The 23481-nt window shown below is 47.2% G+C and overlaps 1 protein-coding gene and 1 pseudogene across 2 annotated transcripts; one reads left to right on the top strand and one right to left on the bottom strand.

Annotated features, from left to right (window-relative positions):
• Positions 1–1265: 1265 nt before the first annotated feature.
• Positions 1266–2866, bottom strand: LOC311531011 (vespryn-21-like; the record flags this gene model as incomplete). The annotated part of the gene is made up of 2 exons (XM_084648071.1): positions 1266–1771; positions 2791–2866. 2 exons carry the CDS (start codon positions 2864–2866, stop codon positions 1266–1268), a joined length of 582 nt encoding a protein of 193 aa, XP_084504197.1.
• Positions 2867–14945: 12079 nt separating this feature from the next.
• Positions 14946–15325, top strand: LOC311531165 (histone H2B 7 pseudogene; annotated as a pseudogene). Its single transcript has one exon. The product of its transcript is annotated as a histone H2B 7 pseudogene (transcript).
• Positions 15326–23481: the final 8156 nt, after the last annotated feature.

Here is a 23481-nt window from a genome sequence, read left to right as displayed (position 1 = left end):
GTGGCTTTTTAATTGCTGTGTAGACATACCCTATGCTGCTAGGAGAGTCTCCGCGGGAGCATGACCACAGAGACTAGGGAGTGAGTTTCACTTCCTCAAAGCTATTTAGGTACCTATCTCTTACTGAGAATCTGGGTCTAGGAGGTTAGGAAGAGGACAAGACGAAGCTCTGAGTGAACTAGGGAGTCTTCCAGGCTCATCAAAGCTAGAAAGGAAGGGCAGATCTGCACTGCATTTTGGAGCCCAAGGGAGTGAGAGACTCAAGCTCACGGGGCTGATGCTAGTGCTCTGAATGGTGCTGTGTGGATGGGGCTTTGAAATTGAGGCGTGGGCTCTGAAGCCCCTCCTCCTCCCCTGCCTTCAGACCTGAGCTGCAACATCTACGCACGACGTTTTGGAGCCCTCGCGCACGCCCCGCTAGCCCGAGACCCTTGACCCAGGCTGGGATGATCCACACTGGGGCGTAGACATTCCTGAAGGGCTTGTCTCCATGCAACACTGCACCTGTTTAGCCACACCTGGGATTGAAGCCGCATGTAGTTCAACCCCTTCAAATGCCTGCGCGGACCCTCTTAAATCAAGACAAACGATGCTTTTAAAGTCAATTAGGAGCAAGTTTAAGCTAAAGCCAGTCTTGCCAACCCCCAGTGTTCAAAAATGGTGAGTCAGGGCTCCTCAAAAATCAGGAGATTTTAAAAAAAGATTGTTGTAGCAGCTAGTCATGGATCAGGACCATGTTGGGCAAGGTGCTATACAGACCCAGATTAGAAAATGACCCTTTGATGCAAAGATATTACAGTAATAAATGTTTTAATTTGTTGGAGCCTTTAGGAGTCACATTTTCAATCTTTCCTCTGCAACTCGGAGGGCTGAAAACTTCTTTTAGGTATTGAATGAATCTTCTTATTCTGTTTGTGTTATTAACGGTTAATTAATAATTACCATCACTATTATTATTTTAACGGACTGATTTAATAAGAGCGCAGATCCGGATGGAATCATAAGAAAAAAAACACCAAATATCATGACAATCACAAGAAAACCACTTGTGCTGGCAACGCTTAAAATTGAGTCACACCGCTCTTAAGCCAAATTAAGATCATCCAGACTGGTGTTTGCTCCAGGTTCAAATTAAATCAGACCCTGGTGCAAAGCCTGCATGTAGACAAGGCTGCAGAGGCTCGGGGAGGCGGTGCAGGAAATGGCTAGAGAGAGGGGCACATTTCATGGGGGGGGGTCCCAGTGGGATGTTTCCCCCCTAAGCCTCAAGGGATCAGTGTGAGGTGGACCCCTCCGCCCAAGTAGAAGAAGGGGAACATTTTTTCCCCATTGAAGGAGGCCAACATTATAGTCGTATGGTCATCTTCATAAAATTCCACCTGCCCCCCTTCATAATCCAGACAAACCCCGATTATCCCAGGCCTCCCACTATGGGGTTGGAGGGTCTCAGAGGAGCCGAATGCCTCCCTCCGAAGCCACCAGCGCCCTTGAGACCAGATCCCATCCTCAGGGCTAAGAGTGAGCCATTCCTTCCTCTGCACGGACTCTCTGGCAACCCCCACGGCCCACTCCCTCTGATCCCCAAACTCCACCTCCCAGTAATGTCTCCCTGAAGTGAACCCCTGGGTGCCCAGTACACAGGGAGCAAGATCAAATCTTTTGGGATTCTCGGGCAAGAACTCTTGTGGTATCTCTCCTGATCGCACAGATTTCCCGTCCGCAGACACGATGAGCCACGGGTTCGCGGTGTCAGGATCCAGAATCACATCCTCTGAGAGGGGTGAGAGAGAATCAGAGCGTTAGATCTGGCTGTGTACAGCACATGGGGTCCGAAAGATCTACAGATGCTGGGCTTCTCTCCCGTAGACTATCCCTGGGCAGTGCTCCAAGTATCTAGAGCTGAGAGGGCATCTGGCCAATATTGCCAGCAACCAGAGCTTCATGCGTTCCTCATGTATCTAGGCTCAACAGCCACAGCATTTGGGGTGCTCACCACCTGCATCCCATCTGGGAGTGCCTGGGAACTGTCATCCTCGAGGAATTGCTTTAGGAGACTCCTCAGCCACCAGCGTACCGGGGAAAGGGCATCCGCTCCTGTAGCCCCTTAGTGGTGGGGCTGATCAAAAGTGTTCCTTCCACTGAAACTGTTCCAGTGGCAATTGTGGGGTTTGTTGAAACGGAAAGGTTCTGCTTTCCTTGATTTATTTTTTTTAATTGCTATTTTTTCATTGGAAAACTAAACAACACACATCCGTGCAAAAAAAAACCAGCCCAGACTGATTATTTTTCCGCCGTTGGCCAAAACTTCTTCCATTTTCACTCTCCCTTCCACCTTCCCCCAGCCCAAAAATGTTGCTTTCCAGGTTGTTGTTTGTTTGCTGGCTTTTAAGAAAGGTAACATTTTTCAGCGCAGGGGCGGGGGTCGTCTCCAATTTTCCAGTCATCTCTACTTAACAGCATGGGGCCCTTCCCCTCTGCCCAAGGCCCCACCCCTCCTTTTCTGCCCCCTCTCACCCGCTGGAGCCCAGAGTGGGCACACACACACACACACACACACACACCCCTGTGTGCCCCCAGCCCCAGTGCACCGGCTTCAGGGAGGAGCATGGGCGGGCCATGCAAGGCTGTTTGGGGAGGCACAGCCTTCCTCAGGTTATGCTATCCACCACGCATGCAAAAGCTTCCTCAGTCACTGGAGTGCACCAGGAAACTCATCGGCACCTCCAGTGGTTGTGAGAAAGCATCACACCATGGAGTGTTTTAGGCTCAGGGTTAGGATGGATTGATTACCTTTGAATTCCTCCAGAAGCTCACTTCTCTTAGGGAAAGTCCCATGGATGAGTTTTGGATCGGGAGCAAGAGTCATCTCTGCCTGAAACTTCCCTTCTGACTGCTAGAGATAAAAACAAACCAACCAACTAACCAACCAAACCCAGAGATTGATAATGCCTCTTCATCTGATTGTTCAATCCTAACAGGCTTTATCCTTGGTCTTTGCTTTGGTGTGTAAGCGCGGCGGGGTTGGTGTAAGCTTGAGTGTGACTGGGGGTGCCATCAGGAGAGGAATTAGTAAGGGTGAGACAGGGGGTTGCAGAGGAAGATCCAAGGAGGAACATGAACGTGGTCAAGTTCAGGCTGAATATTGGACAACGTCCAGATTGTGAGATGGGAAAGTATCAGGCTGTGGAATCGTCTTCCAAGAGAACTGCCAGGAGTGGCTGCTCCATCACTTTGGAGTGTGGACACAAGACTGGACAAAAACCTAGGAAATGGCCTGCAGGGAGAAATCTTGTCCATGGGTTGAAGGTGAAACTTCCCCTGGGGAAGGCTGGCTCCCTGTCCCATCTCTTCCACCCACGGCCCTGCCCACACTCTACCCCGGGCACTGCTCAATCCCCACCCCACCAGTGGCCGTGTCCCTCCTCTCCTCCACCCTCTCCTCTGTGGAGGCATGGCGGGGTGCGGAGGGGAGAAGTCGGCGGGGGGGTCTTGTGGGGGAAGGGTGGCGGAAAGGAGGGACACGGCCGGGACCTCCAGAGTGGGGGTGGAGAGGAGGAGAGGAGGGACTCCCCAGGCAGTGGTGGGGCCTCGGGGACGGGGTGGAGCAGGGAGGGGAAGAGGTGGAGCACAGACATGGCTTAGCCTCTCCTGGCCTATTATACCCACCACCTATGATCGTGCCCTAGCCCTGGGAAGATGAAACGGATGGTCTAACCGTGCCTTCCCCCTCAAAATTTATGATTCCTTGCAGTCCCTAGACAATCCACTACCTGTTCTTTGCAGTGTTGTTGTAGCCGGGCTGGTCTCAGGATATTAGAGAGACAAGGTGGAATTGATTGGGCCAACGTCCAAAGAAGAGCCCTGTGTAGCTTGCAGGCTTGTCTCTCTCACCAACAGAAGTTGCTCCAATCAAAGATATTACTTCCCCCACCACGTCTCTCTGTTTCACAACCCAGCATTTCAGGAGAACACACTCTGCCATGGGCGGCAGGTATCGTAGGCAGGGGGAGGCAGTGCCTCCCCAAACAGCCTAGCGTGGCCCCCGCCCAGGCTCTGCCTCCAGGCCAGGCCCCCTCCTGCTGTTCTCAGCGCTCTGCCCTGGCCCAGGTTGGCTGGCCTGCCTCCCGCAGGGACTTAGAGTGGCTGGTGCTGGGGCCGTGCTGCCCAGCTGCCCGGCGCTCCAGGGCTGGCCACTTTGCACACCAGAGCTGGAAACTTGCCCCCTGGCTGCCCAGCGCTGGGGCCAGGGGCAGTGGTGAGGAGCAAAAGGGGGGGGAGGGGTGGCAGAAGGGGAGGAGCCTCAGGCACTAGGGGCGGGGCCAGGGGCTAGCCTTTCCCAACGGCTGGGTCACCGGCCGCCCCTGAGCCCTGCACTTAGCGGAGGAAAATATTTTCTGTAGATTTCCATTAGCCCTAACTGCACCTAAGGGTTGGGTATCATTTTTCAAAACATGACCAGATGACTTTGTTTAGTAGTCCCTGGAAAGTCATATCCTCTCAATAGCAGGTTAAGTGGCACAAGAAGGGACTTCTTGAGACCAGCCAGGGTAGAAGAAAAGCAAACCACCACAGCTTTCATTTGAATGGTGGGACTGAGGCTCTTCACACAACACACACTGAAGTGGACACGGTCCACACAGACGTACAAGACTTGATGGCCAGACATGCTAAGAACTCAGAGCTTCCACAGCCTCTTTGTTTATTTGCAGCTTCTTCGAGGCAATTTTTTTCATTATTTACATGAAAAAATATTTTTTTTCATAATTTTGAGCCAAAAAAAATGAGAATTTGGCAGTTTGGGGCTGATTTTTGTGTGTGGCAGTTTTGGGGCAAAACTTTTTCAAGTGTTGGCACCTTTGCGGGGGGCTGAATATTTTTGGTGTGTATCTGAAAACTGAAAAATAAATCAGGTTTTCATTTTCTTTTAAGTCAAAATTTTCTGTAGAGAAAACAGACATCCCAATTTCCAGGCAGTTCTATTATTTGATACTCTTCCCAGAAAATAAAAAAAAAAAATAAAGTACACTCTTGTTAAAAAGCAGGAATCAGCATTCAGAGACTTCACAAACCCATCCTGAGCAGACAGATTGTAATCCCTGTTAGAGACAAACCAGACGTCTGCTCTGATCAGAGGCTGTACAGCCGAGTCAAAGGAGCCCTCGCAAAGCAGTAACAGATTGACCAAACACACAGCCCACCAGATCCCTTACCTCCAAGCACAGGGTCTGCAGCTACTTCTCCGAAACTCCCCAATAGCCTTCTCAAGGACGCTGGTTTGCAACTGGCTTATATACCTAGCCTCACAAACCCTCTGTTCCCAGCTCTCTCCCAGATTGCGAAACAAAATATATGTCCAGTTCGACAGGATTCCCCGCACGCCTGTTTGAGTTGAAGTTTCTCTGGCGAAAGATCTCTCTGCGCTCAGGGGAGGAGGTGTTTCTGCCTGGTTCCTCTGAGCACTGGGTGATGCAGACTCAGCAGAATTTGTGCTCATGGTTTGTAAACACCAGATTTCATACACAATCCCAGTGGTGCTGGAATACATTGAATAGTGGGGGTGCTGAAAGCCACCCCCCTTTCCCCTGTCTGTCCCCTACCCACAGAGCTGGGGCTGAGAGCAGAGTCTGGAAGGGTGGGACATGGATGGGGCCACAGCCGAGGGCAGGCGCTGGGCCAGCAGCAGGACCCTGGGCACAGGGCTGACAACCAGGACCCCAGGCGCGGGGCTGGGAGCCAGCATGCGGGACTGGGACCAGAGCCTCGGGAGCAGGGCCAGCAGCCAGGACCCCACATGGGGGCCAGAAGTGGAGCCCGGCTGTGGGGCCAACAGCTGGGACCCTGGGTGGGGGTCTGGGAGCGGAGCCCCATGTAAAACCCCTGCACCCCAAATCCCGCGCCTATGTACAATCTAGACAGCTGGGTGGAACAGCTTCCTGTTGGAGTATTTTCCTCGATTCACAGAAGGCAGAACTCCTTCTGTGAAGTTCAGTTCCAATCTCCTCTTCACAGAAATTAACTGAGCCTTGAGCAAGGTTTCCTGGAATGGGCTTGTGCATGTCCTTTGGCTGATTGCATTGTGTCAATTTGAATCAGTCTGTAGGTCAGAGTTAGAGACTTTGGATGACTCAAACAAGAATACCCCATGAGGTAGGGGGGGGCCTCATTGAGAGATCACTAGACTGGGCCTCAGGAGACCTGGGCTGTAGTCCGGATGACCTTCCTGCCTCAGCTTCCACACATGTCAAACAGCGATGATGCGAATAACCTCCTTTGCAAAGTGCTACATAAGAGCTAGATATTATCATTAAAGTGTATGTGTTCCCCGAAGTTGGAAAAACCACATTCACCCGTGGCATAACTCCTCGGCAGCCAATGGTGTTATCACTGGGATGCATCTGACCCTGAGGAAATCCCTCCATGCAGATCAGAATGCAAACTCCTTGCTTTGCCTGAGAGGTCCATTGGCCATTGACCCTTGGAAGCAAAGGGTTGATGGCCCATTGAAATCAACAGTGAGTCTTTCCACTGATCGTCACAGGTGCTGGATCTTATCAATTAAATGGCACAATGACCTGATGTAGGGTAGGGAGACACACGCTAAGCGAGTGCAATTGCTACCATGTTGGCAACACTTGTGCACCATCGCTTGTGGACCTGAGGGGTGGCACTAACATAACACATGCTCGTGATGGTGCAGGTGTAGCAAATACCAGATCTAGTGTAGACTGACTCCAAGAGACAACTCTAGGCTTCCCCGCCTCCCCACAGAAAATGTTCCTACTAGGGAAAATCTCCACGCTATTCCAGTGCTTCTCAAACTGTGGGTCGGGTTGGGACCCCAAAGTGGGTCGCAATCCCATTTTAGTGGGGTTGCCAGGGCTGGCTTAGACTTGCTGGGTACTGGGGCAAAAGCCCAAGCTGAGCGCTTCCGCTCTGGGTGGCGGGACTCAGGTTACAGGCCCCCTGCCTGGGACTGAAGCCCTTGGACGGTGGGGCTTTGGCTTTGTTACCCACACAAAATTCTCTGTCACTTGCTCACTCTAGGGCACCCACCTTTACCCAGTTCCAGGGCTCAAGGCTTCCACCTTTACCTAGTTCCTAGGGTTCAAGGCGTAACCCTCTTAATTTAGGCACTCATTTTTATCCCGTTCCTAGGACCCAGGCGTAACCGTATGTTCTAGGGCACCCACCCTTACCCAGTTCCTAGGGCTCTGGTGTAACCCTGTCAATTTAAGCACCCATTCCCTCCGAGCTCCGGGCAGACACCAGTTCCCTCTGGGCCCCAGGCTTAATCTTTTGTGGGCTTACGGGGTCTTTTACCAGTGAAAGAGTCTTACACAGTAATATCCTACTTAACATCTATTTATTAACAATTACCAAAACCAGAATACAATGCTACACATACAATAAGGCAGTAAGGCAGATGAACTTTTCTTGATGGCCAGTCGGGATCAGGTCCATCTGGGGGACTCCAGTTTCTGTACGGTGTCATTGCCAAAGTGTTGAGGTCTGGCAGCTCTGATCTTTGGGACTGTGTCCTGGAGTTGGTTCCCCAAAGAACTTCCTTTTGGACCCCAGTTTTTATAGTGAAACTTGAGTCCTGCTTAGCTGTACCTCAACCAATCATTTTACTAAAATTTTACTAACCAATCCTAACAAAATTCTCCAACCAATCATAACCCAAAACCTTAATTAATTTACACCTAGCAAAATTAATTATATGGCAGACAGAAACAATCAAAGGACCAGACAGAGATCATACAGACAAACAATAAGGAAGTGGGGACCATAATGACAAAACAATACAGAAATGAGGATTTCCCAACCACAACTACTGATAAGTGGTCTCTTGCCAGACAGGATGCCATCAAACTAAGTTTTCTTTAACCATCTTAAGATCTGTTTCTTTATCTGGTGATAGTAGGTGCCATTGGGTCAGGATCTCCTTCTTAACAACCTGATATTACATTGTTTTAATCTAATTTAGATGGAATGTGAGGATGTGACTTCCTGCTTCTCAGCTAACGGCGGCTGCTCTTTTAATCTGGCTGCAGACAAAGGCAGTAGGCTTTCAGCCTTACGATAAGGCTATAGGCCAAACAATATGGCATCCGATGAAGTGAGCTGTAGCTCACGAAAGCTTATGCTCAAATAAATTGGTTAGTCTCTAAGGTGCCACTAGTACTCCTTTTCTTTTTGCAATATGGCTACAGGAAAAGGCCTTATCCTTACAGTTCCACTCCCCTACCTGGGGTGGTAGGGCTCGGACAGGCTCAAGCTGCGGCCCCACTCATGGAGTCCTGTAGTAATTTTTGTTGTCAGAAGGGGGTCGTGGTGCAATGAAGTTTGAGAACCCCTGGGCTATTGTATAGCCAGAGAATAGTGATTGTGAAGGGGCAGCTAAGGATCATTCACTGAAGGGTAGAAAATAGAGTTGGTCAAGAAATGTGGCTTTTTGTTTATTTGTTTGTTCCCCTTCCCCCTCCACTTGGGTTAATTTTACACAGAAAAGGGGGGAGGTTGCCTACGTTCTGAGTGGAGAATGTTGCCTTTTTTGTAAAAACAACAGCAAAAAAAACCCCATGAAAACCAGAAAACTCACCAGACAGCAAAACATTTCAGCTGAAAAATGCACCAAACCACACAGGATTTTGGCTAACAGCATTGCTGCAAACTGGAAAACTTTCGATTTGGGGGGTGACAAAAATAAATAAATAAATAAATAAAGTAAATATGAGGAAAGCAAACAGCCATTTTGTGCAAGAAAAAAAAAGTGAATTTAATCAAAAATCCAATTTTCCAGTGAAAAGAGGTTTTGATGGAAATATTTGACCAACCCTAGTAAAAATCATCTCAAGAACATTGTGATTCTCATTAAAAACCTATAAAAAACCCTGGTAAAGACTGAGACTGTATTGCATAGACAGGCCAAATAAACAGGGATGGCTGATTGGGGACAGCAGCCGTAGGCCCAGTTTATAAGATGATGCAACATATTTGCATCTAGTTTCCTTCTAGGATCCAGTTCCCAGTGCAACAATACCTTATCTGGGAGGAACAACTGCATCTCTCTAGCCCTGCTAGTTTTTCCTGTCCCTAGTGCCACATACTTTCCCTGAGAGCTTTTACCAGTTTGAGGGCAGGGACCAATTGTCCTCTGAGAGATGTCAAAGGATAAGACCGAATCTCCCTCAGTTGGAGCGTCTTTTCCTGTGTTTTAGGGAGCCCCCAGGGATTAGAATTAGATGAAAAATGGGGTGGGGGGGGAGTTGCATTAAAATGAAATTTCCAAGTTATTTTCATTTCAAAGTGTTTGGAAATACCCAGGTTTAGAACTCTGTTTTTCTCTCTCTCTCAGAAACTTTCTTGGAAATGATTGAGATCCAATAAAGTGAGTGGTAGGTTCTGTAAAATCCGGGGTATTTCTATCAAATACAGAAAAGCAGGGGAAAGTGACTTACACAAAGAACAAATATGACACATTTTAAACACAATTCCCCCACGAAATAAACCTCGAGTGAGATGCACACAGAGCATGTTTTTATTCTGTTGTATCTCACTCACTTCACTTTTGTTTCATGTTGTTCCCATTATTTCTGGTGTATGCACCACACCAGCTGTTGGGTCCTTTGCCTAATTGCTTAAGCAGAAACCACAAGGTATGATGGGTCGTTGGCATTTGTCCTGTGTTCTTCATGTACTTTAGTCTTTCTATCACACATTCGATTGGTCAGTGGGGAAAAAGAAAAAAAAAAGCAAAAAGCCTGGACTGAGGCTTTCAAGCATCTGCTGTGGATTAAAAATAAATGCGGAAACCAACCTTCTGCTTCCATTAATACACCGACCTCAAAAGGAGTCCCACACAGCAAACCAGAATGTGTTATAAGAACGCTTTTAATGACCAGTTTCCCAGGCATACCGTACGTCTACACTGCCATAAAAGACACGCAGCACAAGGGCTGGGTCGAGGCTTGCAGGGCTGACTGAGGCTTGCAGGGCTATACAATTGCATTGTAGACATATGGGCTTGGGCCAGAGCTTGAGCTCTGAGCTCCCACAAGAGGGGAGGGTCTCAGAGCCTGGTCCCACACATCTAGGCTGCAGTTCTAGCCCTGCAGCTCAAGCGTGTGTCAATTAACCTGGGTTCTGAGACTTGGCGTTGTGGGTTTTTATCACAGTGTAGACATAAACCATAGAGTCTAGGCACCAAGGGACTAGGAAGGGCCCATTTCTCAATTACAGTGAGGCAATTATATATAGGGGAAACTCAAGAAACTCTTGACTGTCCCCAAGTGAGCTCAGCCATGAAGGCATCTGAGTCTTGCTGCCTCCTGGGGAATTCCCCTACACACGCCCTGTCCCCGCACAGCCAGATTCCCCCTGGCTTTGTGACAGTGAGAGACTACCATGGTCTATCTCAATGACAGAGAGACATACAAGGGTACTGGTGGGATGGCTGCTGTCTTGGCCAATAGTTACACACAGCAGTGAGTGTGGATGTAACTGGTCTTTCAATATGGAGTGTAGACACACATACCCTATGCACCGCTGCAAGAGTGGGCAAGGCTGTAGTCCAGAATTAGAGCGTCTACAAAGGAGCTACTATGGAATAGTTGTTCAGGCTACTTCCCAGCGTAGACAAGCCCTTAGTCTTGGATACCAAGGAGCTGCCTTCTCTGCCACTGGGCAAGTATTTTGTGACTCATGTTAAGACAGGTTTCAGAGTAACAGTTGTGTTAGTCTGAATCCGCAAAAAGAACAGGAAGACTTGTGGCACCTTAGAGACTAATAAGTGTATTAGAGCATAAGCTTTCGTGGGCTACAGCCCACTTCATTGGATGCATATAATGGAACATATAGTAAGAAGATACATACAGAGAAGGTGGAAGTTGCCATACAAACTGTAAGAGGCTAATTAATTAAGATGAGCTATTATCAACAAGGAACAAAACTTTTGTAGTGATAATCAAGATGGCCCATTTAGACAGTTGACAAGAAGGTGTGAGGATACTTAACATGAAGAAATAGATTCAATGTATGTAATGACCCAGCCACTCCCAGTCTCTATTCAAACCCAGGTTAATTGTATCTAGTTTGCAAATTAATTCAAGCTCAGCAGTTTCTCCTTGGAGTCTGTTTTTGAAGCTTTTCTGTTGCAAAATTGCCACCCTTAAGTCTTTCGCTGAGTGGCCAGAGAGGTTGAAGTGTTCTCCTACTGGTTTTTGAATTTTATAATTCCTGATGTCAGATTTGTGTCCATTTATTCTTTTACACAGAGGCTGTCCGGTTTGGCCAATGTACATGGCAGAGGGGCATTGCTGGCACATGATGGCATATATCACATTGGTAGATGTGTAGGTGAACAAGCCCCTGATGTAATTAGGTCCTATGATGTGTGTCACTTGAATAAATATGCGGACAGAGTTGGAATTGGACTTTGTTGCAAGGATAGGTTCCTGGGTTAGTGTTTTTGTTGTGTGGTGTGTGGTTGCTGGAGATTATTTGCTTCAGGTTGGGGGGCTGTCTGTAAGCGAGGACTGGTCTGTCTCCCAAGATCTGGTCGGGGTTCTAGGCATGTGTCTGCACAGATCTGTTCCTGGGCTTTTTCAGGGAGTTTCTTGAGCAGATGGTGTAGTTTCTTTTGGTAATCCTCAGTGGGATCAGAGGATAATGGCCTATAGAATGTCGAGTTAGAGAGCTGCCTAGCAGCCTCTTGTTCATATTGCAACTTATTCATGATGATGACAGCACCTCCTTTGAAGATAGTTGGTCTTCATCTCCCTCTAGTCACTGGTCTATGTACTACACCCTTTAATAAGCCTAGTCCTTTAGTACCCAGTGTTAGCGGCTGGTGCTTTTAGAGTTGAAGGACTCAGGTTCAAACCTCACTATTTCCATAATTTAACCGCAGCTCCCTACAGTGGAAGCTTTTGTAGAAGCTGCTCTTCCATCCCTGCTTCCCTGCTAGGGCTGCTTTCAGAGCAGAGACAAAGCAGGAAAGGGAAGATGAGGAAGCCACTATATTCAGTCCCCTGCGTTGACATCACACCCAGCTCTCCAGCCGCACACAGACAGGGAGAATGGAGGAGACTGTGCCTGTGAGCGGGGATACAGAGTCCTCTACAGTCCAGAAGAGAAATGACACATTTTAGATACACTATTCAGCTGGTAGAAGAAGTAATCCTAGTATCAACTCCAGCCCTGGACGAGAAAGGAAGTGGTAGCCTTGAAGAGAGAGGGCTCAGTGGACATTTCTCTGAATGCTGGTATTTAAAACAGCACGTCAATGTCTACTGGAACTAGAGCATCAGCGTTAAGGTGTTTTGGGTGCTGTTTCTATTCAATATAGAGAGTTTCTATTCAATGTTATGTGTGTGTGAGAGAGAGAGACAGAGAGAGAGAGAAATGGCTGTTTGTGTGATCGTAGCTTGTGATTTCCTTAGTTTGGAATGTTTCTATTTGTATTTTTGTGGTGGGTTTTATTTTGATATGAACGTAGAAGCTTTAGCTGGAAAGTAATTAAAGGGGTTTGGGTTTTTTTTTTGAGGGGGATTGGAAGAAAAAGTTCCACATGGGAACTTACCCTTTTATAGGGTCCCATAGTTTTAATCATTTCTTTCTCCAGGTTAGGTGGCTGAGCATCTGGTGGCTGGAACAAGTGAAAGAGACAAAACTAGTATATTATAATTCTGTATACTGTATTGTAATAGCCCATAGAAGTCCCAGGGGCTAGATCACACAAAAAATCCCCATGGAAAATGTTGGCTTTTTATCTCCCATTTCCCCCCATATTTTTCTTTTCGTTTTGTTTTGTTTTTCAGCAACCAAAAATTCTCAGCCAAAAACTGCTGAAAAACAAACAAACAAACAAAAAACCCAAAAGTTTGACAACAATTTTTTAAAAAAATTTTGTCTAATTTTTTTTGTTTCAGTTTCCTGATTGGAAATTGAATTTTTTTCAGTTAAATTAGACAAATTCTGATATTGAAAATAATATATTAAAAAAGTTTTGAGGGAAATAGTTTTGACCAGCCCAACTCGAGCCCCAGTGTGTTAAGCTCTTAGTACAAACATGTCAGGAAAAGACAGCCTCCACTTCTCAAAATTTACAATCTCAATAGACATCTAGAGACAAGTGGATACAGCAAAGGAGTGGTGAAGGAGCACAAGTGAACCATAAGATTTCATGCTGCCTGGCCCAATTTTATGGCAATGTTTTTAAAAATGTGGTTAAGGTAGTCCCTTAAAAGGAGATTGAACATTTGCAATCAAAATCAAATATTCAATCAAAAAAAATGGAAAATTGGGTTTTGGCCAAAAAAAAAGTAGAAAAATCAAATGCCTGAAAACCAAAATATGGAAACTGAAAAATTTCCATGCAGAAACACTTCCATGGTATCTCAGATGGAGCAGTCCAGAGAGAGACTGGTTGTATAGGTGTGGAGAGGTGAACGTTAGAGTCGGTGAGACCCCCACCCACCCACTCTGGCCAGTCCCCTCTTAGCAGGAGACCATGGCCGGGAATCTCACTCTCCCTCCAGCCACTAATTCACTAATTTCGTATTGGAGAGACCTGATGGAAAACTAGCTGAGCTGAAAGCCGACCCCAGCATGTCTTTGCTGCTCTTCTGCTGGACCTGGCTGGAAACTTACTGTATTGTCGCCAGACCTCTTTTTCTTCCATATATACTGCTCTATAGGCGCACAGCCTTTCAGTCACCTGGGCTTGTGCCTATATTTGCTCCCCCCGGCAGCCTCAGAATCTCCTTTTTGGGTGAACTTTGCACCCAGGGAGCAAAGGGGCAAGAATGAAGCAGACAGCTCTTGTGTGCTATCAATGCCAAGTGAATCGCTATCAGGCAGAGCAACCAACCTACATCTTCATAGAGAGGTTGATCTCCTCTAGCTCTGCTGGTAGATTCTCAATTATTTAAACAGAAGAACACCATATTTAAATGGTTTTGTTTAAGTTCAAACTACTTCCAACAAAGTCTGATGTCAAGCCAAAAATCTGGGAAAATGAAAAGGGAATGGGGGGAAAGTATTTAGAAAAGAAGAAAGACAACAACAGGGGATCTCTCTGGTCAAAGGTTTTGAGTCCTGGGTGCCTACAGTTAAAGTCTTAAATACATAAGTAAACTCCAAAAATCTGTAGGCTCCCCATCCCCCCCCAAAAAAAGTTCTAAGTTATCAGCAGCATCTATTCACCTCAGGAGTAGCTGCTGGGTGGACAGTGGTTTTAGAATCAGGACACCTGTTCAGACACCTAGGAATAGATTTAGAAACCTAATTCAGACACATAGAGAGAGAGAGATTAGATGAAATGATTTTTCCCCCAGGCAAGTTAATTGTTTAATAAAGGACAGAGATGACAAAGGTTAAAAAAATCCATTGACCCCTGCAAAAGAAGCCACATGGCTCTTTTGTACAGATGGCAAGTGCTGATCAAAACTTCTATTTTCTGTCAACCTGAAACTGTGTACCAAGAGTCAAAAGGCCAGTGGTCAGAACTGCACGGAACTGGTTCTTGTTACATCTATGATTCACATGTAAAAAGTGAAAATAAAATGATTTTTTTTAAAATATGGGAAAACAAGATAACTTCCAACACGCTAGACATTCTCCAATGGAAATTTAAATCGTAAATATTCTGACTTTTACAAAGCTTTGTTGGAACCGTAGAGGATCAAACTGCTTTGTTGAGAGTGGGCTAATCTAAGAAGAAAGTCTGAGACAACACTAGATTATATCAATTATGCCGCCTTCTCAGTAGCAGATAGTGAACAGAGCCGTCATGTTCAGGCTATCAGACTTGACGCGCGAACGAGCAGTGGCTAGAAAAGGTGAGGACCGAAGAGCTTTCAGTCTTCATTCAGGTCGGGCAACAATCTATATAAAGAGGAACTCCGAGGGGCTTGGTGTCTTTTTATGTTGATTAGAAGCGAGAAGGGGAGTGAAGATGTCTGCGCGTGTGCCGAAGAAAGGGGGAAAGAAGCTGATTGCGGAAAGTGCGAAGAAAGGGGATAAGAAGCGTAAGAAGAGTCGCAGAGAGTCGTATTCAATTTATGTCTACAAGGTGCTGAAGCAGGTCCATCCGGACACGGGCATTTCTTCCAAGGCCATGAGTATTATGAATTCTTTCGTGAGCGATCTTTTCGAGCGCATCGCTGCAGAGGCGTCGCGCTTGGCTTTGTACAATAAAAGGTCGACCATCAGCTCTAGAGAGATCCAGACGGCGGTCCGCCTGCTCTTGCCTGGGGAGTTGGCGAAGCATGCTGTGTCGGAAGGCACTAAGGCTGTGACCAAATATACCAGCTCTAAATAAAGTTTTGCGTGCCGTGGTTGTGTTAAGGTGAAACCATCCACCGAATTAAGACCCAAAGGCCCTTTTAAGGGCCACCCACTTTTCTCATAAAAGAGCTGCTCATAGTAAGGGAAAGTAATCTAATTAAATCAGTTACTGATTGAGGTTTCATCAATTAAATACTCATCATTTTTGACTGTAGAGATGGGATAAAAGCAATATTGGGGAAGGAAACTGGTAAAAAGGTTGTTTCTTAACCTATCCACATAAGAATCCTTCGTGGAAATTAGGTTTGGTTTATAAAATAAGGTTTACCGTGCTATAAAGTCTTTGCGTAGTAGATATTCTGACCGTTTAATAATCTTGCCTTTTATACTGAAATACAGGAATCAAACGCAGCTAGAGAATTTTTTTTTAAATAAACTTCAACTTGTTTTTATGAATATTGCAAACTCTTGAAACGTTTTCATTCGCAAAGGACTTGGAGACCAAGGACTCTTCATTTCCCAAAGGCTGGAAAAGCAGCAGCCCCAAAGCTATAACGAAACAAAAAACACCACAAGCCGAAATGAAAGGGGATGGGGAAGGAATAAAGTATAAACTGCTTTCATCTTCCTCCAAATAACCTGAAGCCACCTGGCTCTTTCTCTCTCTATACCCCTTCTTAGCCCTATGTTAACAAAATCCCCGGATAAAATTTCAGTCTAAAATGGTTGTTTTCCTTTCCGACAATTGCAGCCTGCTGTCACTGTAAAATACCCACACTGTCTGCACGGGGCTGTCGCAGGAGCCTGGGCATAGCCGTGGAGTGATGCTAACTAAGCAGCAACCTACTTGTAAATCTACAGTTAAGGTGCAGACCGCTCGCAAATACACCAGGATTACGCGGGGCAAGATCCACTCCCTGCCTTTCCAGCTGCGGGAAAACCAACCGCGCTCAGAAATATACCGGGCGGATGGCGGCTCCTCCTGCTTGAGATCACTGGTGGTGGTTATAAAACAGCTTCATCAGGTCGGGGCGGCAGCACGCGCGTGACGATTATCTGATGGGGGAGCAGGTCCTTTGGGCTGTGGAAGTCTTTTCGAAAGGCAAATTCCTCCTAAATCTTAAACTGGAGCTTTTCTAAGACAGGGCCACCTACCTACCTCCCCTGCTCCCCCCACATGTACATATTCTAATCTGCCCTTGAAAACGCCGGAATCTTGGCCCTCCACCCCAGCTAGCCCTGGCTTCAGTGGGGGGCAGAGACAGGGCAGTCCTGTCCCGTCCTTGAACCCCTCCCCGGCCACGGGTAGCCACGGAAACCTTTCGAGCATCCTGACATGACAGTATTATGGGCAATACCAGAATGCACGTAATACGTGGGGATTTAGGTTGTTCCCAGACTATTTGTACGTTTCCTCCACCCGTTACATCACGTTCTGAGATAAGGCTGTGAAGAATTCTGGGGTTTAAAATTTTCATAGTTCGATACACACAACTGCTATGATTTCTGGTCACTTGCTCACCATATCTGTTGGGGGGGGAGGGTTTCCACACTCGTTCCCGTCAGACACTGAGTGAGGTTCCATCATATTTAACCGTATAGCAAACCTGATCGCATATCTCGTCTCTTTCTAAAGGGCAGGGGGCAGACCTGAAAGCCTATTTCTGGTTTCCGAGCGCACCCACTATTTTCTGTTGAAATTAAAAGGAGATTTACCGGAGTGAGCAATGCAGTATTTGGTCCTAAACAATGCACATCAGGGCCTTCGTGCTTAAAGCTCTTCTGGAAATGGTTTAGGGTGGCTCTTAAAAGAGCCGTTGTTGTTTCGTTGCGGTGAATCAATAGATCGGTTAAGATTTCCCCTGGGGAGCCATTGCCCCGCGAGCAGAGGAAACCGCAGAAGTCTTGCCAGCTCCTTTGCCTTCGGCCACGTTCCTCATCTTCCCGGGGGCCTTTGTCCCCGTGCCTTTGTTTTTCTTCTTGATCTTTTTAGCTTCCTGGTTGGCAGGCGGCTTTTTATCTGCTTGTCTCTTCTGCTTTGCCGGCTTCTTGGCCTCCTTGGTCTTGGGCAGCTGCAGAACGAGCTGCGTTTTGCCGACGCCTGGTTCTTTGCAGAGCTTGTAAGAGCCTGGAGCCCCCGTCACTCCAGGCACCTTGCACAGGATGTTGTTGGTGACCAGCTTCTTGAGCGCCGATTTGATGCGGCTTTTGTTCCTCTGGACGTCGACTCCCGTCGCCGCCAGCTCCTTCTCGATGGCCACCAGGGAGAAGCCCTTGCGGCTCTTGGAGAAATCCACGCTCCACAGGATGAGCTGGGCAAAAGCCGGCCGCTGTCTTCGAGGCGGCTTCTTCTTCCTTCTCTTCTTTTTCCTTTGGCTGGTTGGAGCTGGAACTGCAGCGGGAGCTTCCGCTGTGGTTTGCGCTGCATTCATCTCGGCCTAGAGGGGGGCGCCGCTTCTCCAGCCACCAGCACCGCTCCGGTTCCTATTGCTTGGAAGCCTATTGGCTAGCTGCTCCAAGTCGCTGCTCTCGCCGCTCCAGCCGCAGACTAGAAGCCAGGGCTGCTGCCCGCGGCTAATTATAGCCTGGACCCGGACGCAACCGAATCAACCTCCCGGCCCTCCTGCCTCCGCAGCTCTAGGTTCCCCTCCAAAGCACCGAGAACCCGAGTTTCTAAGAGCCCAGGAGGCCTCCTGTCATTCCACAACAGACATCTTGCCGAGATCTGGAGGCTGTTTCATTTTCTGGCGATGGTGTTAAGGAATGAACCTTCTGCTGAGGGGCGGGGGGAGACAGAGAGAAAATAAAACCACCAAAGCCTCGCACACATCTCCAGCGCTACACTCAGGCGGGACCAGTGTTTGATAGGTTTTTCACTTAACGAATGTTAAAATTCGCAGCCTTACCTCTGACAGAAAGAGGAACAGGGATGAATGAACAAATCAACCTATGAAGGAATTCAATAGATGATTTTGTGGGGGTGGGGAGGAATTGTTTTTAAATTAAGCGGGTGAATTTATCAGTCAAGATGATCAGGGATCCAACACCATGCTCTGGGTGTCCCTAAACCTCTGACGGCCAGATGCTGGGACTGGTAGACTGGATAGATCTCAAGGTAATTTCCTTGTTCTGTCCATTCCTTCTGAAGCATCTGGCATTGGCAACTTCAGAAGACAGGCTATTGGGATAGATGGACCATTGGTCTGACCCACTATGCTCATTTGTGTTGATGGTAGAGCATGACAATTTTAGGAGAAAAAAAGAGAGCGAGAAAGAAAAGGGGCTCTCTCACTGGTTTATTCAGGATCCTCATTCTCATTGGTTCAGGGGAGTTGGACTCCTACTAGCCAATCAGGATGGAGGAACTGCCCGGCTCTAAGGTTATAACAACAGTCACTCAGCCATTCACTTTTGTTGAGAGAAGAAAGCGGTCCAGTTGATGGGTTGTAAGGAAAGGAAGTTGCTTGGGTGGGGCTACGGTTCTCTGTGGGTAGGCTGAAAAGCTACTCCATGAGATGTAGTAGAAATGTTGCCTTTAGATAATTTGGTTGGTGTGCTGAAGTATCTGAGAACTAAGAATCTTCTATTAGCAGAGAATGAGTCCTGGGAACAGTGAGAAGAGCCCAATAGTTCTGTACCCTCCATAGTTTGCTGTACACAAAGATTGAAGTGCTGAACAAGCTCTTGTGGGGTCTTGCCCAACATCGAAGCTGTGTTTTTGTGTGAGAAAGCACCACCTAGTAACTAACACGGAATGTAGTATCAAGAACTAAGGCTGTGTCCTGTTTTTGCCTTCCTATCACCTTTATGGGAACGGGCATAGCAAATTCTCCCTGACATAGATAGGAAGAAACTTCTGATAATACATCAGCCCCACTCTTCATTCTATCCAGCTATTGTTAGCTATTTCTTTCATTGATCTGTATGGTCTTCATGATAGAAAATACTCCAGAGGGAGCACTGATTACCGCTAATGCATATTCCACCCGATTGCAATGCATATAATGCCATAGTGGGTACACCCAACAAAATAAGAATTTGTCTCAGTATGTGGCCAACTAAGAAGCATACAGCTCGACTGGGTAAATATGTATATGGCGTATGTTCATTTGCACATTTCTGAAAATTTGTTCGTTAAATGAGAAATGTTTAGATACATAAATGGGAGATTTTCAAAGGTATACGTGGCAGTTAAACTCAATCAGAGTTGGGAGTCTTCCTTAGAATTAGGCTGTTCCAGGTAGGCCTAATTGCTATTGGTGACTTTGAAACTCTTTCTTTAAAAGTCTACAAGGACAAAAGGATGCAGAGTTACAGGAGAATTAAGGAAAAACAACGAGGAGTCCTTGTGGCACCTTAGAGACGAACAAATTTTATTTGGGCATAAGCTTTTATGTGCTGGAACCCACTTCATCAGATGCATGAAGTGGAAAATATAGGTGCAGGTATAAATACATGAAAGGGTGGGGGTTGCCTTACCAAGTGTGAGGCACAATCACAAAGGATCTCAGTGCTGTAGGGCTTTTTGTAATTTTTTGGCAGGTGAATGTACTGCTTAATGTTTGTAATCTTCAATCAAGCACATTTGCCATATAGTTACACAGCCCAGTTTTGTGACCTATCCCAGACAGCAACTTATGAATACTTCGGACAACGCCAGCGGGGGAACTAGCTCAGTGTCCTGGAGAGGGGAGGGTGAAACGATTGTGCAAATCGGGGCTGGCGCTTTTTTGCGGGCAACTTGAGTGGGGCAGAAGAAACACCGGCTGGGGAGAGGGCGCAGGGGCAGGAATAAAGCAGGGGATTGATTCGGCTGCGTCGGGCTCTGCTCGCTATCTGGCCTCAGCGGCGGCCGCTGGGCTCCGTGTCAGGGCGGCGGCCCGAGGTGCGGGTCTGGGTGGCAGCAGCTGGGATTGACTCGCAGGGACATGCCCGGTTCGCGTCCTCTCCCCGCGGCTTTTGCAGCCTCCCGTCCGGCTGGGGAGAATCCCCCGCGCAAGGGAAGGAAGAAACCGACTCTCAGCCAGGTCATTCTCCGGGCGGCTGATGTCCCCGCCGCCGGCAGAGGCGCCTCTCTGGCCGCCATCGAGAAGACGCTGGAGGGCGAGGGATACGACGTGCGGAAGAACAAGGGCCGCATCAAGACTGTGCTCCGTTATCTCCTGAGCCGCGGGGCTCTGCGTCGGGTCAGCGGCAGCGGCGCCTCGGGCTCTTTCAGGCTCCCGCGGGGAGGCGGCTCCCCGAAAGCGGAAAAGAGGGAAACAGCCGCGGCCAAGAGGCGACAGAGCTCGGCGAAGACAGGAACAGCTGCCCCAGGGCCAAGTGACCCCAGCGGGGAAACGAAACCGGCTGCTGCACGGCCCAAGAGGGTCAGCAGGAGCCCGGGCAAAATCAAGGGGACGGTGGGAACGCGCAGGAAGCAGATCTTAGAAGATATTATTAAGGGCACCTTCCTTATGGAGTGAAGGCTCAGGCCAGGGGCGAAAAAACAAAACGGTTCTTTTCAGAACCATCCCCCAGGGCTCATCAGAAGAGCGAACGTCTTTGCTCTCTGGTGCCATATTTTGTATCGCGGCTTTTTCAGAGATAAGGGAGGGCTGTGTGTGTTGTATGTATTCATAGAATAGAAAGCAAACTGCAGCGCTACCATTGATGAATGCATTTTATGATAAGCAGGTCAGGAAAACCAACAGCAGGAAAAGGCAGGGAGCTTTCAAGATTAGTTAGATCCTGCCATTGAAGTAACTGACTTAAAATAAAGGGGGGGGGGTTGATAAAGAAGGCAACTGACCCATGCTTATATAGTTTTCATCTTCCCTAACGCCTGGGATCTGGTCCTATACAAATACAGAAAAAAAAAGTTGGTTTTTTTTAAAGGTACATTTGTGTTAACGCTCTTTTAGGGAAAGTTTTTGGGGTGGCTCTTAAAAGTGCCTTTGGGTTTATTTATTTATTCAGCAGAATGAACCGGTAGAATTATGCCTTTAGGACTTCCCCTCGAGAGATGCTTCCCACTGCACAAAGGATACAGAAGCGACAGTTTCTCCAGTTTCCTCTTCCCGATCCACAAGATCCCCTGCTTTCTTCTTGGCTTTTTTCTTCGCTGCTTTTTTTTTTTCCTCTTGATTTTCTCAGCCCCCTGCTTCTTTGCCAATTTGTCCTTCTTCACCGGCTGAGGGGGTAGTTTCGCTTCTGCGATAAGCTTGTAGGAGCCCGGGACCCTAAGCAAGACATTAGTGGAGACCAGCTTCCCGAGCCCCGCTTTGATATGCGCTTTGTTCTTCTTGACATCGATCCCCTCCGCCGCCAGCTCTTTCCTGATGACTCCCAGGGAGATCTCCCCGGAGTGCTTGGAGAAATCCGCGGTCTGGAGAATGAAGTGGGCAAAACCTTCCCGGTCTTTTCGAGTTATCAGCACCGCCTTCCTCTTCTTCCGCTTGGTTCTCTTGCTGGTTGGTGCCTGGGAAGGGCCAGCCGGCTGATCTGTGTTCATCTGGGTAGACTCAAGAGGCGCTGCGTTCTCTATTTTTTGATAGTTGTTCTCTACTTGCTCCGGCGCAGCCTGAAAATCAAGCTCGTCGCCTCCTGCACCTCAGGGTGCCGCAGATTGAAGCCGGGCCCGGCAGCTGCAGCCCGAGGGGTAGTTATACCCCAGTGTCTGACCCAACCGAATCAGCCTGGTTCCGTCCCCTGCTCCTCAGCACTAACAACCTGCGTGGTATGTTCTCCTGGTGAGGATGTTTCATTCACCAGAGTTTGGTGATCAGATAAACTAAAACAATAAAGCTCTGGCAGGGAAAACATACACAAATCTCGGATCTGCTCCCCGACTAAGGAAACAAAAATCGTGATTTTTGTCTTCAAATTACTGTTAAAATTCCATCATTTTCTCGGGATAGTCTCTAGAATAAGGATAAGAGAAGGGTTTACACTATGGCATTTTAATTTCATGACAGATACTTTAGAGGCGGGGAGACATTGGTTCTATTTTTGCTTGGCTTGCCGGATGAGCTAATGAAAAGGAGAAATGTTTGGATCCTTAATTGCACATCAAGAAAGCGAGGCGTGATGGGTAGATATAGAAGTGAAGAAGGGTGAGACTTGTAGTAGCGAAAGCTTAGGTGGTAGGCGGTCTCAGTCTCCCTTTCGGTCTGCCACTACTTAATAAATGGGAACTCTGCGCTCCTACCTTTCGTTTTTTTTGTAGGGAAAAGAATAGGGAGACAGGTGCTGATTGGTGATATCGCAAAGAAGTGTGTTGAAAAAGAGGAGGAAATAGTTTTATTCCGCATTCTTGTACGAGATGCTGAAGTAGGTTCACATGGGCACCCGGGAATGTTTTCTAAGGTCCTGAGCATCTTGAATCACCGCAAATTACCTGTCTGAGCTCATTGCTACAGAATTTATCGCGCCCGTCCATATACAGCAAGCTCCAGGGAAGTCGAGGCTGCTTGGATCTTGTCCTGAAGCGTGAGTGGGTTTGTCCTTTCTAGGTCTCCCCCCCTCCCCCACTTGTCTCTTCCCTCTCCTTGTAATGCTAAGTGTAAATGATCTTGTTATTTATATAACTATCCAATCCTAAAGTCTTTTCCTCAATAATTTTGAGTCCTGCTGGGTAATTATTGCGTTAAATCATTCCTGTCCGTTTTAAAGTTATTCCTTTTCGATTATATGGTTATGCTGGATGACACTTTGGTCCTGTAATGTGAGACAACTGTAACACCTGAATTATCAACATCAATCAAACCACTACTTCCCCCCTCCCCCCAATAGTCTGGTGCTGGGAACTCGACATTTGAGGCACCCATAGCCTCTAGCCACTTTTGCAGATTACAGGTTAATACCTTTAAGCCAGAGGCATAAAACAATCGGGTTCTAAATTCTTCACAAATATGAAGGTTTTAATAAAACGAAATAAAATAAAATGTCTCTGTTGTAAAACCTAAAGTATCATATCATAGTTAGCTTCCCCTTTTACTAAAAACCTGTACCTTAAAACAAAATAATTATTTGCCAAACACATGAAAATAATTATTCTTCCTCCCTGTTACATTTTTTTCTGCATGTGTATCCTATAGTTTTCTCTAACTTTTGCACTTTCTACTGAAGTAAATGGATGTTTTGACATTAATTTCAGCCAGGTGAATGAGAGTAGGATGCATCCCTATAGAAATTAAAATAGCAGTACGT

This window comes from Lepidochelys olivacea (genome assembly GCF_965140295.1).
Source record: "Lepidochelys olivacea isolate rLepOli2 genome assembly, chromosome: 14".
In the NCBI taxonomy this organism is placed as follows: Eukaryota; Metazoa; Chordata; order Testudines; family Cheloniidae; genus Lepidochelys; species Lepidochelys olivacea.
The sequence above is the reverse complement of the archived record's forward strand: the minus strand, read 5'-3'. Positions and strand labels throughout refer to the sequence as shown.